This window comes from Borostomias antarcticus (genome assembly GCF_949987555.1).
Source record: "Borostomias antarcticus genome assembly, chromosome: 11".
NCBI classification, from domain to species: Eukaryota; Metazoa; Chordata; class Actinopteri; order Stomiiformes; family Stomiidae; genus Borostomias; species Borostomias antarcticus.
This window is the reverse complement of record NC_140244.1, coordinates 18,466,947-18,479,446: the sequence shown is the minus strand read 5'-3', so window position 1 is coordinate 18,479,446 and position 12,500 is coordinate 18,466,947. Positions and strand designations below refer to the sequence as shown.

Here is a 12,500-nt window from a genome sequence, read left to right as displayed (position 1 = left end):
TCAGGCCACACATTCCACTGGGTGTCCGATATATCGGACAGTCCTGGATGACATGGTCTGCGGTTTGTTCCTAGGTGCCACACTCGCACGCCGCACAGGATACCAAGCCCCATCTGTGCATCGATGAGTGAAAGCGTCCGACACCGGTCCGGAGGTGATTAAGCCTCAACCACGCCGGTCTGGGTAAGTCCATGCCGGGATAAAATCACGGAGTCTGGAGGTCTTTGCATCCCACTCCACACACCAGGTGTGGTCCGCCCATCCTGCCTCGCTGATGTTAAGATCTCTGCATTGCTGCAGGAGATCCCGTGCGGCAGGCACAAAAAGGTGTCCTGACTTGAGATGCCGGGGAGGCTCTGCTGTTGCAGTGAGCCTGTCATGGAGCAGATGGTAAGGCTCCACGGCCCGGCAGGCGAGACGCGCTGTGGTTCCTGTGCGGTGGAGGCCAGCGGACTGGATGCCTGCGAGGATGGGAAGGTTGTCCACAGGAGTGGGACGCAGGCATCCCGTCACAATGCGCAAGGCTTCGTTAATAGGTGAGTCGATGAGGCGGGTGTGAGCACTGCGGGACCAAACCGGTGCACAGTATTCACTGGTTGAGTAGACCAGGGCTTGGGCTGCCGTATGCAGTGTTTTTGCCCTGGCGCCCCAGCCTGATCGGACCAGTGGCCTCATCAACGCCACACGAGCTGTTAACTAGATGTTATAAAGGAGGGGGGCCAGGACAGATCCCTGGGGGACGCCGTTCTTAAGGCGTCGCAACCTGCTTCGCTGTCCGCTACCGGTGGTGAGGGTGAAGCTGCGGTTTCGGACAAGCTCCATGATCATGCTGACCATGTGCCTGTCCGGCAGCAGGCGGAGGAGCTTGCAGGTGAGGCCGCGGTGCCATACGGTGTCGTAGGCAGCCGTCAGGTCAATAAAGATGGCTCCGGCCTTCTTTTTAGCCGAGAAGCTGTCCTCGATGTCTTGAGTCATCAGAGTGACTTGATCTACGGTCGATCTCCTGCGTCGGAACCCAGCCTGCTCCTGTGGGAGCAGTGGGTCGATGATTGGTTCGACGCGGGCATAGATGAGACGCTCGAGGATCTTGAAGGGGATACATAACAGAGAGATGGGGCGGTAACTCTTGGGGTCCCCTTCAGGCTTGTTCGGCTTAGGGATCGCGACAACTAGGGCTCTTCTCCAGATTTTGGGAATCTTGAGTTGGCATAAGTAGGAAGAGAGGAACGCTCTTAACCAGGACTTCAAGGCAGGTGCTGCATGGAGTATAAGCTCCGGGCAGATAGAATCAGTGGAGCCTTCCCTGGCTTTACATGCTGGAGGGCGTGAATTCACCGGAGATCTTACCGCCGCTAGGAGTTGTGGCCTTCCAGAGGTCAGACACTTCTTTTGCCACGAGACGTGATGATTGCGGTCTTTGCCCTCGTATGTCCCACTTTTCACAAATTGTGATGCGATTTTGTCTGCAGAGATGGGGCAGTGACGTGGGGAGTGTCTGGACCTAACAGTGTTGTTAAGGATGTTCCATGTCTTGCGGCTGGAGAAGTCAATGGAGTTAATGGCCTCCTCCCAGCGCTCTTGTCTCTTTCGGCTGAGTCTATACAGCAGGGCTGAGGCAAGTCTGTCTGACTCAGCTCCTGGCGGGGCCCGGAGGAAGGCACAGTAGAGACTCTCACACACATCCCAACACATTTTGTAGCTATTGCAACGTCTGCTTGGGAGGGATTTTTTATCCGCTTTCATCAGTATGCCGCAGTGTTCCCGGTACGCCTCGTCCACATTGTTGGTGTTAGGTGGTGGGAGGCACCTCATGGATCTATGGGTAAGGAGGCGGTAGAGTTTCCAGTTGGCATTTCGGAAGTTCCATCGCTTCACCGGCTCGCTCGGGACAAGGTCCACGAGTTTAGATATGGTTATCAGCGATGGTCGATGTTGGGACCGCGGGAACATTCCTAGCACGCATCTATCAGGGAGCCGGTTGGCAATGCCAACGCTCGCACATGCCAAGTCAGGATTCGTCCCAGTTTTCCAGCGACCTGAGACAAAGCTGGCTGCGCCCTTGGGATCGTACAGCAGGGCCAGGCTGTTGTTAGCTGCCCAAGCAGCCAGGTTCTCTCCGTTGGGTGTATTGGTGCTGTACCCCCAATCCTCATGCAGTTGAAGTCGCCAGCATAGAGGCAGGGGTGAGGGAAGACTGGGAGACATGCTGGTGTAATTCGCGAGGGAGGAGGCTTGTAGACGTTGACGATTTTAAAGGCGCCAACGTCCACACGCAACCACTCAATCTCCGAGCCAGTCAGGGATTGGTCAACGAGAGTCCAGATCAACCTTTGATGGACAAACGTAGCAAGGCCACACTGCCTGCTTAGGGTAGACCCAGCAGGAGCGAAATTTGGGAGAACTAGCTTATCTGCTGTTACGCAGTGGGTCTCCTGGAGGAGGATGACGAGGGCCTTGGTGGTGCAGAGCAAGCTCCACCGGCTTCTCTCCCCACCTGTGGCAGCCTCACACCAGCCCGGGTGGTGGCCCTCAGTTAGCAGACTATGCTTCGCTTACGGTGGTTAATTGCAGCTACTGACGGGGGGCACCACGAGAAGGTGTTTGCCTCGCCCCACAATTCAATAATAGATGGAAACACAATTGTGGCAGCAGAAATGAAATGAATTATATAATAAGATTGCAGCCTGTCCTAAATTGTCTAAGCTCAAACAGCATAGAATCACATCACATCAATAGAGAGCAGCTGGTCTGCGATCTTCGGTTATGTATGAGCACGCTGGCTGGCGTCGCTGGCAGATAGAAGAAGGCCTCATGTTTGAAACTCGGCACACGCGCACACTTTGAACCAGATGTGGCCTCGCTTCTGAGGGAGGAGGCACCCTCAGCCTTTTTTTTTTTTTTTTACGTGTAGTTTCCCCGACACCAAATTTTAAAATTGGGGCGGCTGTGGCTCAGGAGGTAGAGCAGGTCGTCCAGTGATCTTAGGGTCGGCGGTTCTTCCTGTCCATATGTCGAAGTGTCCTTGGGCACGACACTGAACCCCAAATTGCTCCCAGTGAGCAGGTTAGCACCTTGCACAGCAGCTGCCGTCATTAGTGTGTGAATGTGTGTCTGAATGGGTGAATGAGAGGCCATTGTAAAGCACTTTGGATAAAAGTGCTATATAAGTGCAGTCCATCCAATCCATTTACCATAGATTAGCAGATTAGCAGAGCCAAACATCGTTCTACAAAGATGCGGTTTTCACAGCGAAGGTAATTCACTTGTCTCTCTAGATTTATCATTGCAATATAGAGATATTTAAATATTTTTAATCATACAAAAATCTTACATACTATAGCTTTAAGCATGTCTTCTCCTCCCTGTTCTACACTGGGGATGTAGAAGAGTGCACTCCTCTGTCTAAGCATACTGTAAACACACACACACACACACACACACACACAGGAATCTGTGAGAAAAGACTTTATACATTCATAAAGATTCAGGGCTGTGTCATTCATGCATACTGTAGTTCATTATTCTTTTAGGAGAACAATGCATTTGGACATGTGCTGTGGAGATTCCTAGAGAGAGAGATTCTTAGAGAGAACTTTAAAAGGGGTATACACATATATGGTATATTAGCTACATAAACCTTGAGTCCGATGAGTAGACATGCAACCAAAGAAAAGCAACCTTCAGCCAGTGTCCTGCAAGCTCAACAAAGACCCAGGCACTGCCAAGTAGAACAATAGAGCTGTTTTGAAAGGCCCTAACAAATGCACTGAACACGCATTCAAAAACAGGCTGCACAAACAAAGCACACACACACACACAAAGAAGCACACGCATACATACATACATACATACATACATACATAAATACACGCACGCGCACACACACACACACACACACACACACACACACACACACACACACACACACACGCACACCCTTTTATTTACCTGCCATTTACCTGCCATTTTTCTCATCTCTAACCGTGATTGTCCGGGGAGCATTTTTGATCAGAATTTGCAACAGGAGTAATAGGGTTCTGCGTTGGGTGTGAACAGCAATCACAGCGCGATGAGCCTCCCCCAGACAGATTATTGAGCAGGTCTCAGCCGAGGGAATGAAGGCTACAGGACGCACTACGAGCACACAGAAATATTCCATCCCCATCGGTCAGGCCCTGTCCGCAGCATGCAGATAAAGGAGATACCAGTGAGAGATCAGGCAGGGTGGAAGAAGGAGAGAAAGACTGTCTGATGGAAGATGTGTTGTCCTTGGCAGCTTAAAAGGCGCTCCGGGTCACAAGCTCTCTCTCTCTCTCTCCACCAGCACCATGACTCTGGGTTTGCTTTGTTCGGTTATTCTACACCATGGGTTCCCAAACTGTGAGGCGGGCCTCCCCTGGGGGGCCCCAAAGAAATTCAGGGGAGGTGCGGAGGGATGGTTAGGGGAAAAAAAAGGAAAAACATGTTTTTGATTTTTAAAATGTCTATGGTTTTTATGAATGAAATGTGATTTTAAAGGTCAGAAGATCGAAATAAATAATGGGAGAGATGTATCATAAATTTGTGGATAGTGCAGAGAGAGCCTCCCCCCGCAGGCATGAATGTATTGTGCGAAAACGTCATAACGTTAACTAGCAACATGTGCCACCGAGCTAACTTAGCTGTGTAACATTATGGGCTAGCTAACGCTGCCTTGCAAAATGGACAAATTTGGGGGGTTAAGAGGGCGCGGGTGTGTCACTGTTTTCAGAAGGGAGGCCCACATTGATGGAGTTTGAGAACCCATGTTCTACACCATACAACACCCTCCTCACCATACAGTCCACTGCATACACTCACCTACATGACTGATACTCACCTACATACTGATTCTCATACCCCATTAGATTATTGTTTAGCTTTCAGTTGTGTGCTTAATATTATATTAAATTCTTGATTATTTTGATTATACATGGTGTGTGTCTCCCTTCTGTTATGGCCAAGAGCCGGGTCACACTGTCTTTGAGAATTAATAAAATGTTGCGAGGGAGAAGAGGGAGTAGAGATGAGAGGAAGGAAAGAGAGGAGCGGAGGAGAGAAGATGATCGTATGTGAAATAGCACACCACGGATTGCGCACTGTGTATTTGGATGCGTTAGAGGACGAGGCTGGGGCAAACAGCTGGGAGCTAATGAGGAGCGCCAGGGCTGAGGGTGTGTGGTGCGTCTGTAGTGACTGAAAGATGGTTTCTTCCCCAGAGCCGTGATCACCCTGAATGCCAACATGCCCTAATCCCCCCCTAACACACACACTGTGCAATAAGTAACTACTGTGCAATATTTCAACCAGTACAATATTCTATATTTTATATTTTTATTCCTTTGCAATATTTTTTATTTATATTCTTATTGTGTGATGTTATATTCTTATTATGTGATGTTGTCTGCATATTGTGATGTTGTCCACACACTGTGACGTTGTATGTTGTCCAGCGCACCCTTCTCCCTCTCTACCCCTCACCCCCACCTCAATCCCTCCTCCCTCCCCTCAACCCCTCCCTTCTCCCTCTCTACCCCTCACCCCCACCTCAATCCCTCCTCCCTCCCCTCAACCCCTCCCTTCTCTCTCTCTACCCCTCACCCCTCACCCCCACCTCAATCCCTCCTCCCTCCCCTCAACCTCTCCGTTCCCCGTCCTCACCCCTCACCCACAGATTTCACCTGCAACCCCCCCCCTTCCCTCAACTTCTGTCTTCTACCCCAACACCCTCACTGATCCATTTCACCCCTCCTTCCACCTCCACCACTCCAGTGCCAGCGGGGCCTCAGGTGTTTTGCGAGGGCAGCCAATTAGCTGTTCTCATATTGCTCAGAGTCAGGGCCTGTTGAACTGGTAAATTACATTTTCCTCACCGTATTAATAGAAGTGTCCTACACAGCATTTTAATTCCCTCCCTCTCTCTTCCCTGAGGCGGGGAGGGACACACACACACAAACAAGGGGGTTCATCTCTGTACTGTAGCTGAGGGTGGACACCGTGCAGTAGGGATGAGGACAATGCAGCACGTTAATTACACAGATCTTTTAAAGACAACAGATGGCAGCATCAGCTTATTGGTGGCTGAGTGAGATCATTATTGATTCCTGGGTAACAGCAGGCTTTATTGATTCCTGGGTAACATCAGGATTTATTGATGCCTGGGTAACATCAGGATTTATTGATTCCTGGGTAACATCAGGATTTATTGATTCCTGGGTAACATCAGGATTTATTGATTCATGGGTAACATCAGGATTTATTGATTCATGGGTAACAGCAGGATTTATTGATTCATGGGTAACATCAGGATTTATTGATTCATGGGTAACATCACGGATACAAGCGGCCGAAATGAGTTTTCTCCGGAGGGTGGCTGGGGTCTCCCTGAGAGATCGGGTGAGAAGTTCAGTCATCCGGGAAAGACTCGGAGTAGAGCCGCTGCTCCTTTGCGTCGAAAGGAGCCAGTTGAGAAGGTTCGGGCATCTAGTGAGGATGCCTCCTGGGCGCCTCCCTAGGGAGGTGTTCCAGGCGTGTCTGGCTGGGAGGAGGCCGCGGGGTAGACCCAGGACTAGGTGGCGGGACTACATCTCCGCACTGGCCTGTGAGCGGCTAAAGATTCCCCAGGCAGAGCTGGTTGATGCTGCTAGGGAAAGGGATGTCTGGGCCCCCCTGTTGGAGCTGCTGCCTTCGCGACCCGACCCCGGATAAGCGGATGAAGATGGATGGGTAACAGCAGGATTTATTGATGCCTGGGTAACATCAGGATTTATTGATGCCTGGGTAACATCAGGATTTATTGATTCCTGGGTAACATCAGGATTTATTGATTCCTGGGTAACATCAGGATTTATTGATTCCTGGGTAACATCAGGATTTATTGATGCCTGGGTAACATCAGGATTTATTGATGGGAATCTTTAGGAAGGTGGGGTAAGTGTGTTATGGAACACATCAGTCAGTCTGAGGAGGAGACCTGCTCCTCCCGGAGGCAAAGAGCCAAGAAAAAAAACTAACCTCTCATCTTGATGCTCTTGGTTTCCAAACCTCCACGCAGGCCAGAAACCTGTTTGACAATCATGTTAAGACAATAACTACGTCTAACTTACTAAGCCTCAAGAAGCCAGAGTTAGAAGTTCTATGTCGTTCCAAGACCTAAAAACCCTCTTCCATGACTTCGTTTCTAGTAGAGTAGATTACTGTAAAGCTCTTTTCACCTGTCTCTCCAAAAAGTCCAAAAAATGTCTCCAACTCATCCAGAATGCTGCTGCCAGACTCCGCACCAGGTCCAAAAGAAGCACACACTGCACTGGCTTCCAGTCAAACAGAATAGATTTTAAAGTGATGCTTACTGTCTACAAAGTACTTAACGGCTTAGGAAGTTAAGTTATATCTTGGGATACCCTTAGACCGTACAATCAGATCTCTTAGATCTCGGGGTGTGGGTCAGCTTATCGTGCCTGAAATCAAAACTAAAAATGGTGAGGCAGCATTTAGTTTTTATGGCAAACAGAGCTGCAACCTTCTTCCTCATGAACCCAGACACTCCCACTGTTATGTGTCTGAAATCCAGGCTGAAAACGCTTCATAGTACACTGTATTTTATCTTCAAGTCTAGACATTATTATAGCAAATGTACTATTACCACTATTATTGGTGTTGTGATTTAATCTTGTCTTTTATTGACTTGAAATAATTGTGTTATCGTTTTATTGTATTACATTTATTGATTTTATCCCTGTTACTTTATTGTATTGTTCATCCAATGCAATGTTTTACTATCACTGTAAAGCACTTTGAAATACGTTCACTTGTATGAAACTGTTCTATAGAAATAAAGTTGACTTGAGTTGACACTTGCATGTCCTACACATAATGACACACACACACACACACACACACACACACACACACACACACACACACACACACACACACACACACACACACGGTGTCTGACCTCTGCTGAGCAGCTGCAGGTTCCGGACCTCCTCTCTGACCTGCAGCTGCAGGACCTGCTGGAGGACTTCCTGTCGGAGCGTCTCCTGGACGATGCCCATCCTCTCCAGCTTCTCCCCGTTCAGACGCAGCAGCGCGCGGCCTGAGGAGCAGAGGTACGGGACACGTTAGAGGACAGGTTAGAGGACACGTTAGAGGACAGGCTAGAGGACAGGTTAGAGGACAGGCTAGAGGACAGGTTAGAGGACAGGCTAGAGGACAGGTTAGAGGACACGTTAGAGGACAGGTTAGAGGACACGTTAGAGGACACGTTAGAGGACAGGTTAGAGGACAGGCTAGAGGACAGGCTAGAGGACAGGTTAGAGGACACGTTAGAGGACAGGCTAGAGGACAGGTTAGAGGACAGGTTAGAGGACACGTTAGAGGACAGGCTAGAGGACACGTTAGAGGACACGTTAGAGGACAGGCTAGAGGACAGGCTAGAGGACAGGTTAGAGGACAGGTTAGAGGACAGGTTAGAGGACACGTTAGAGGACAGGTTAGAGGACACGTTAGAGGACAGGCTAGAGGACAGGCTAGAGGACAGGTTAGAGGACACGTTAGAGGACAGGCTAGAGGACAGGTTAGAGGACAGGTTAGAGGACACGTTAGAGGACAGGCTAGAGGACAGGCTAGAGGACAGGTTAGAGGACACGTTAGAGGACAGGTTAGAGGACAGGTTAGAGGACAGGCTAGAGGACAGGTTAGAGGACACGTTAGAGGACAGGTTAGAGGACAGGTTAGAGGACAGGTTAGAGGACAGGTTAGAGGACAGGCTAGAGGACAGGTTAGAGGACAGGCTAGAGGACAGGCTAGAGGACACGTTAAAGGACAGGTTAGAGGACACGTTAGAGGACAGGTTAGAGGACAGGCTAGAGGACAGGTTAGAGGACGCGTTAGAGGACACGTTAGAGGACAGGTTAGAGGACACGTTAGAGGACACGTTAGAGGACAGGTTAGAGGACAGGTTAGAGGACAGGTTAGAGGACAGGTTAGAGGACAGGTTAGAAGACAGGCTAGAGGACAGGCTAGAGGACAGGTTAGAGGACAGGTTAGAGGACACGTTAGAGGACAGGTTAGAGGACAGGTTAGAGGACAGGTTAGAGGACAGGTTAGAGGACAGGTTAGAAGACAGGCTAGAGGACAGGTTAGAGGACAGGTTAGAGGACAGGCTAGAGGACAGGCTAGAGGACAGGTTAGAGGACAGGTTAGAGGACACGTTAGAGGACAGGTTAGAGGACAGGTTAGAGGACACGTTAGAGGACATGATAGAGGACACGTTAGAGGACAGGTGGACAGGGAATAGAGACAAAAGGAGCCTTCGTTAGAGGTGGGCTTGTGTGTGGGCAGGGCGTGGTCCGGCCCGCTGATTTACATGGGAGCATTAAACGTGTTCGTTCTCCTTACGGCCCGGAGAGTGAATGTGAATGACAGAGAACAGGCTGGAGCTGCAGGATTACCCTCCACACAAGATCTACTGAGCAGCTCTTTACTACCGGAGCACACAGTGTTAACGCCAGCAGCCATACACACATTTAACATTTCATTACGCAAGCTAAATGCTTTATCAGGGACCGGAGGAGTCTACTAATACACACACACACACACACACAGGCGCACACACACACACAGGCGCACATACTCACACACACACACAGGCGCACACACGTGTACACACACACATGCACACACACATGCACGCGTACACACACACACACACACACACACACAGCTGATGTCATGGGCTTGTCCTTCAGTGGTGAGAGCGATGAGGGATGGGGAATCCATCATACCTACGGCGGCGCCGTGTGAAGTCCAAATCATAATTAGACTCATTACTCACGCTGCTCACTCTCCAATCCATCCACTTCAACACGCACACACACGCGCACACACACACACACACACACACACACACACACACACAGGAGCAATCATTAACCCATGCTTGTTATTTCTTGTTATATACAGTAGCAGTATAATGCCAGTGATGCAGCCATGTATTACTGTTGGAAGACGAGAGGAGAGGAGAAGAGATGAAAAGAGAAAAGAGGAGAGAAGTGAAGAGAAGAGAAGAGGAAGAGAAGAGAAGGAGAGAGGAGAGAAGAGAGAGGAGGAAAGTAGAAGAGGAGAGGAGGAGAGGAGAGAAGAGAGAGGAGGGAAGGAGAAAGGAGGAGAGGAGGAGAGGAGAGAAGGAGCTTTTACTCATCCACGATCGAGAGCATCCTGACTGGGAATATCACCACCTGGTAGGGGAACAGCAGCTCTCAGGATCACAAGGCCCTACAGAGAGGGGTACGTACATTGGGGAGACCACTCCCCCACCTCGAGGACATACACCAGAAGATGCAAGACCGCACCCAGACACTGCACCCACATGGCGAGCATGGCTTCTTCAAGAGCTTCTTGCCACAAGCCATCCTGCTCCTGAATGACTATCTAACACCCCCCACGCCGGGATTGTATTTATTATAGCTATAGCATGTGCATAATCCACCCATGACCCCGTCCATATCCATATATAGCATGTACATAATCCACCCATGACCCCGTCCATATCCATACATAGCATGTACTTAATCCACCCATGACCCCGTCCATATCCATATATAGCATGTACATAATCCACCCATGACCCCGTCCATATCCATATATAGCATGTACATAATCCACCCATGACCCCGTCCATATCCATACATAGCATGTACTTAATCCACCCATGACCCCGTCCATATCCATACATAGCATGTACTTAATCCACCCATGACCCCGTCCATATCCATATATAGCATGTACATAATCCACCCATGACCCCGTCCATATCCATATATAGCATGTACATAATCCACCCATGACCCCATCCATATCCATATATAGCATGTACATAATCCATCCAGACCTTTATCTATCCCATCCCATCTTAATTTTATACTTATAGAAAGGGTACTTATTGTGTGAGTTTTTTTTTTATTACAATATTTGTAATATTGTAATTTTGTAAATTGTAAATTTGTAACTTGTAGAGAGTATTACTTGAGTATTCGAGTTTTTCTGTAGCATAATCTTGTTGCCGGCAGTAACATTTCACTGTGACCATCACCGTACATGTTACATGTGATGAATAAAGGAATCTTGAATCTTGAAGAGAGAGGAGAGGAGAGGAGAGAAGAGAAGAGAAGAGAAGAGGAGAGGAGAGGAGAGGAGAGGAGAGGAGAGGAGAGGAGAGGAGAGGAGAGGAGAGAAGAGAAGAGAAGAGAAGAGAAGAGAAGAGGAGAGGAGAGGAGAGGAGAGGAGAGGAGAGGAGAGGAGAGGAGAGGAGAGGAGAGGAGAGGAGAGGAGAGAAGAGAAGAGAAGAGAAGAGAAGAGAAGAGAAGAGAAGAGAAGAGAAGAGAAGAGAAGAGAAGAGAAGAGAAGAGGAGAGGAGAGGAGAGGAGAGGAGAGAAGAGGAGAGGAGAGAAGCAGAGGAGAGAAGAGGAGAGGAGAGAAGGAGAGGAGAGCAGAGAAGAGGAGAGGAGAGAAGCAGAGGAGAGGAGAGGAGAGAGAGGAGAGGAGAGGAGAGGAGAGGAGAGGAGAGGAGAGGAGAGGAGAGGAGAGGAGAGGAGAGGAGAGGAGAGGAGAGGAGGAAAGTAGAAGAGGAGAGGAGGAGAGGAGAGAAGAGAGAGGAGGAAGGAGAAAGGAGGAGAGGAGAGGAGAGGAGAGAAGAGAAGAGAAGAGAAGAGAAGAGAAGAGAAGAGAAGAGAAGAGAAGAGAAGAGAAGAGAAGAGAAGAGAAGAGAGAGAAGAGAAGAGAGAGGAGGGTAGAGGAGAGAAGAGGAGAGAAGAGAAGAGGAGAGAAGAGAGAGAAGGGTAGAGGAGAGGAGAGGAGAGGAGAGGAGAGGAGAGGAGAGGAGAGGAGAGGAGAGGAGAGGAGAGGAGAGGAGAGGAGAGGAGAGGAGAGGAGAGGAGAGGAGAGGAGAGAAGAGAAGAGGAGAGGGCAGCGCAGGGCAGGGCAGGGCAGGGCAGGGCAGGGCAGGGTAGAACAGAAGGAGATTAGAAGGATTGATGGCCCTCTTAACCCCTCCTCTCTGCCTAAGATATGAAATATAAATTCCCTTAATAAAGTGTCAGGGGTGATGTTTCATCAGGGATGCTAGGGGCAGGGAGGAGTGATTCATGGTTCTCTCTCCAGCCTTTGGAGGTCTGTCTGGTCCACAGAGACCGGGCCCAGCCTCTTCCAGCCTCTAGAGGTCTGTCTGGTCCACAGAGACCGGGCCCAGCCTCCTCCAGCCTCTAGAGGTCTGTCTGGTCCACAGAGACCGGGCCCAGACCGCTCAGAACCCAATGGCCGGGGAATATCAGCCGTCCATAAAGCCTCCCACCCCCTCTCATTCTCAAATCTCAAATCCTACCCACAAACCCCCCCTCTTTCTTCTCGCCCACTTAGAGAGCGCTTGTCATGCTTGTAGGCTAGCGGTGGAGGCCTCCCCTGCTGAGGACATCTGGAGGAGC

General features: G+C 49.6%; 1 protein-coding gene across 1 annotated transcript in view; it reads right to left on the bottom strand.

The window, feature by feature from the left end:
- Positions 1-12,500, bottom strand: part of LOC311315453 (sterile alpha motif domain-containing protein 10-like) — a gene marked incomplete at both ends in the record, with an annotated part of 69,204 nt that overhangs the window by 4,417 nt on the left and 52,287 nt on the right. Inside the window, one exon of the mRNA XM_084446122.1 lies at positions 7,966-8,116. Within this exon, the coding sequence (XP_084302248.1) occupies positions 7,966-8,116 (151 nt within the window). The remainder of the gene's footprint in view (positions 1-7,965; positions 8,117-12,500) is intronic.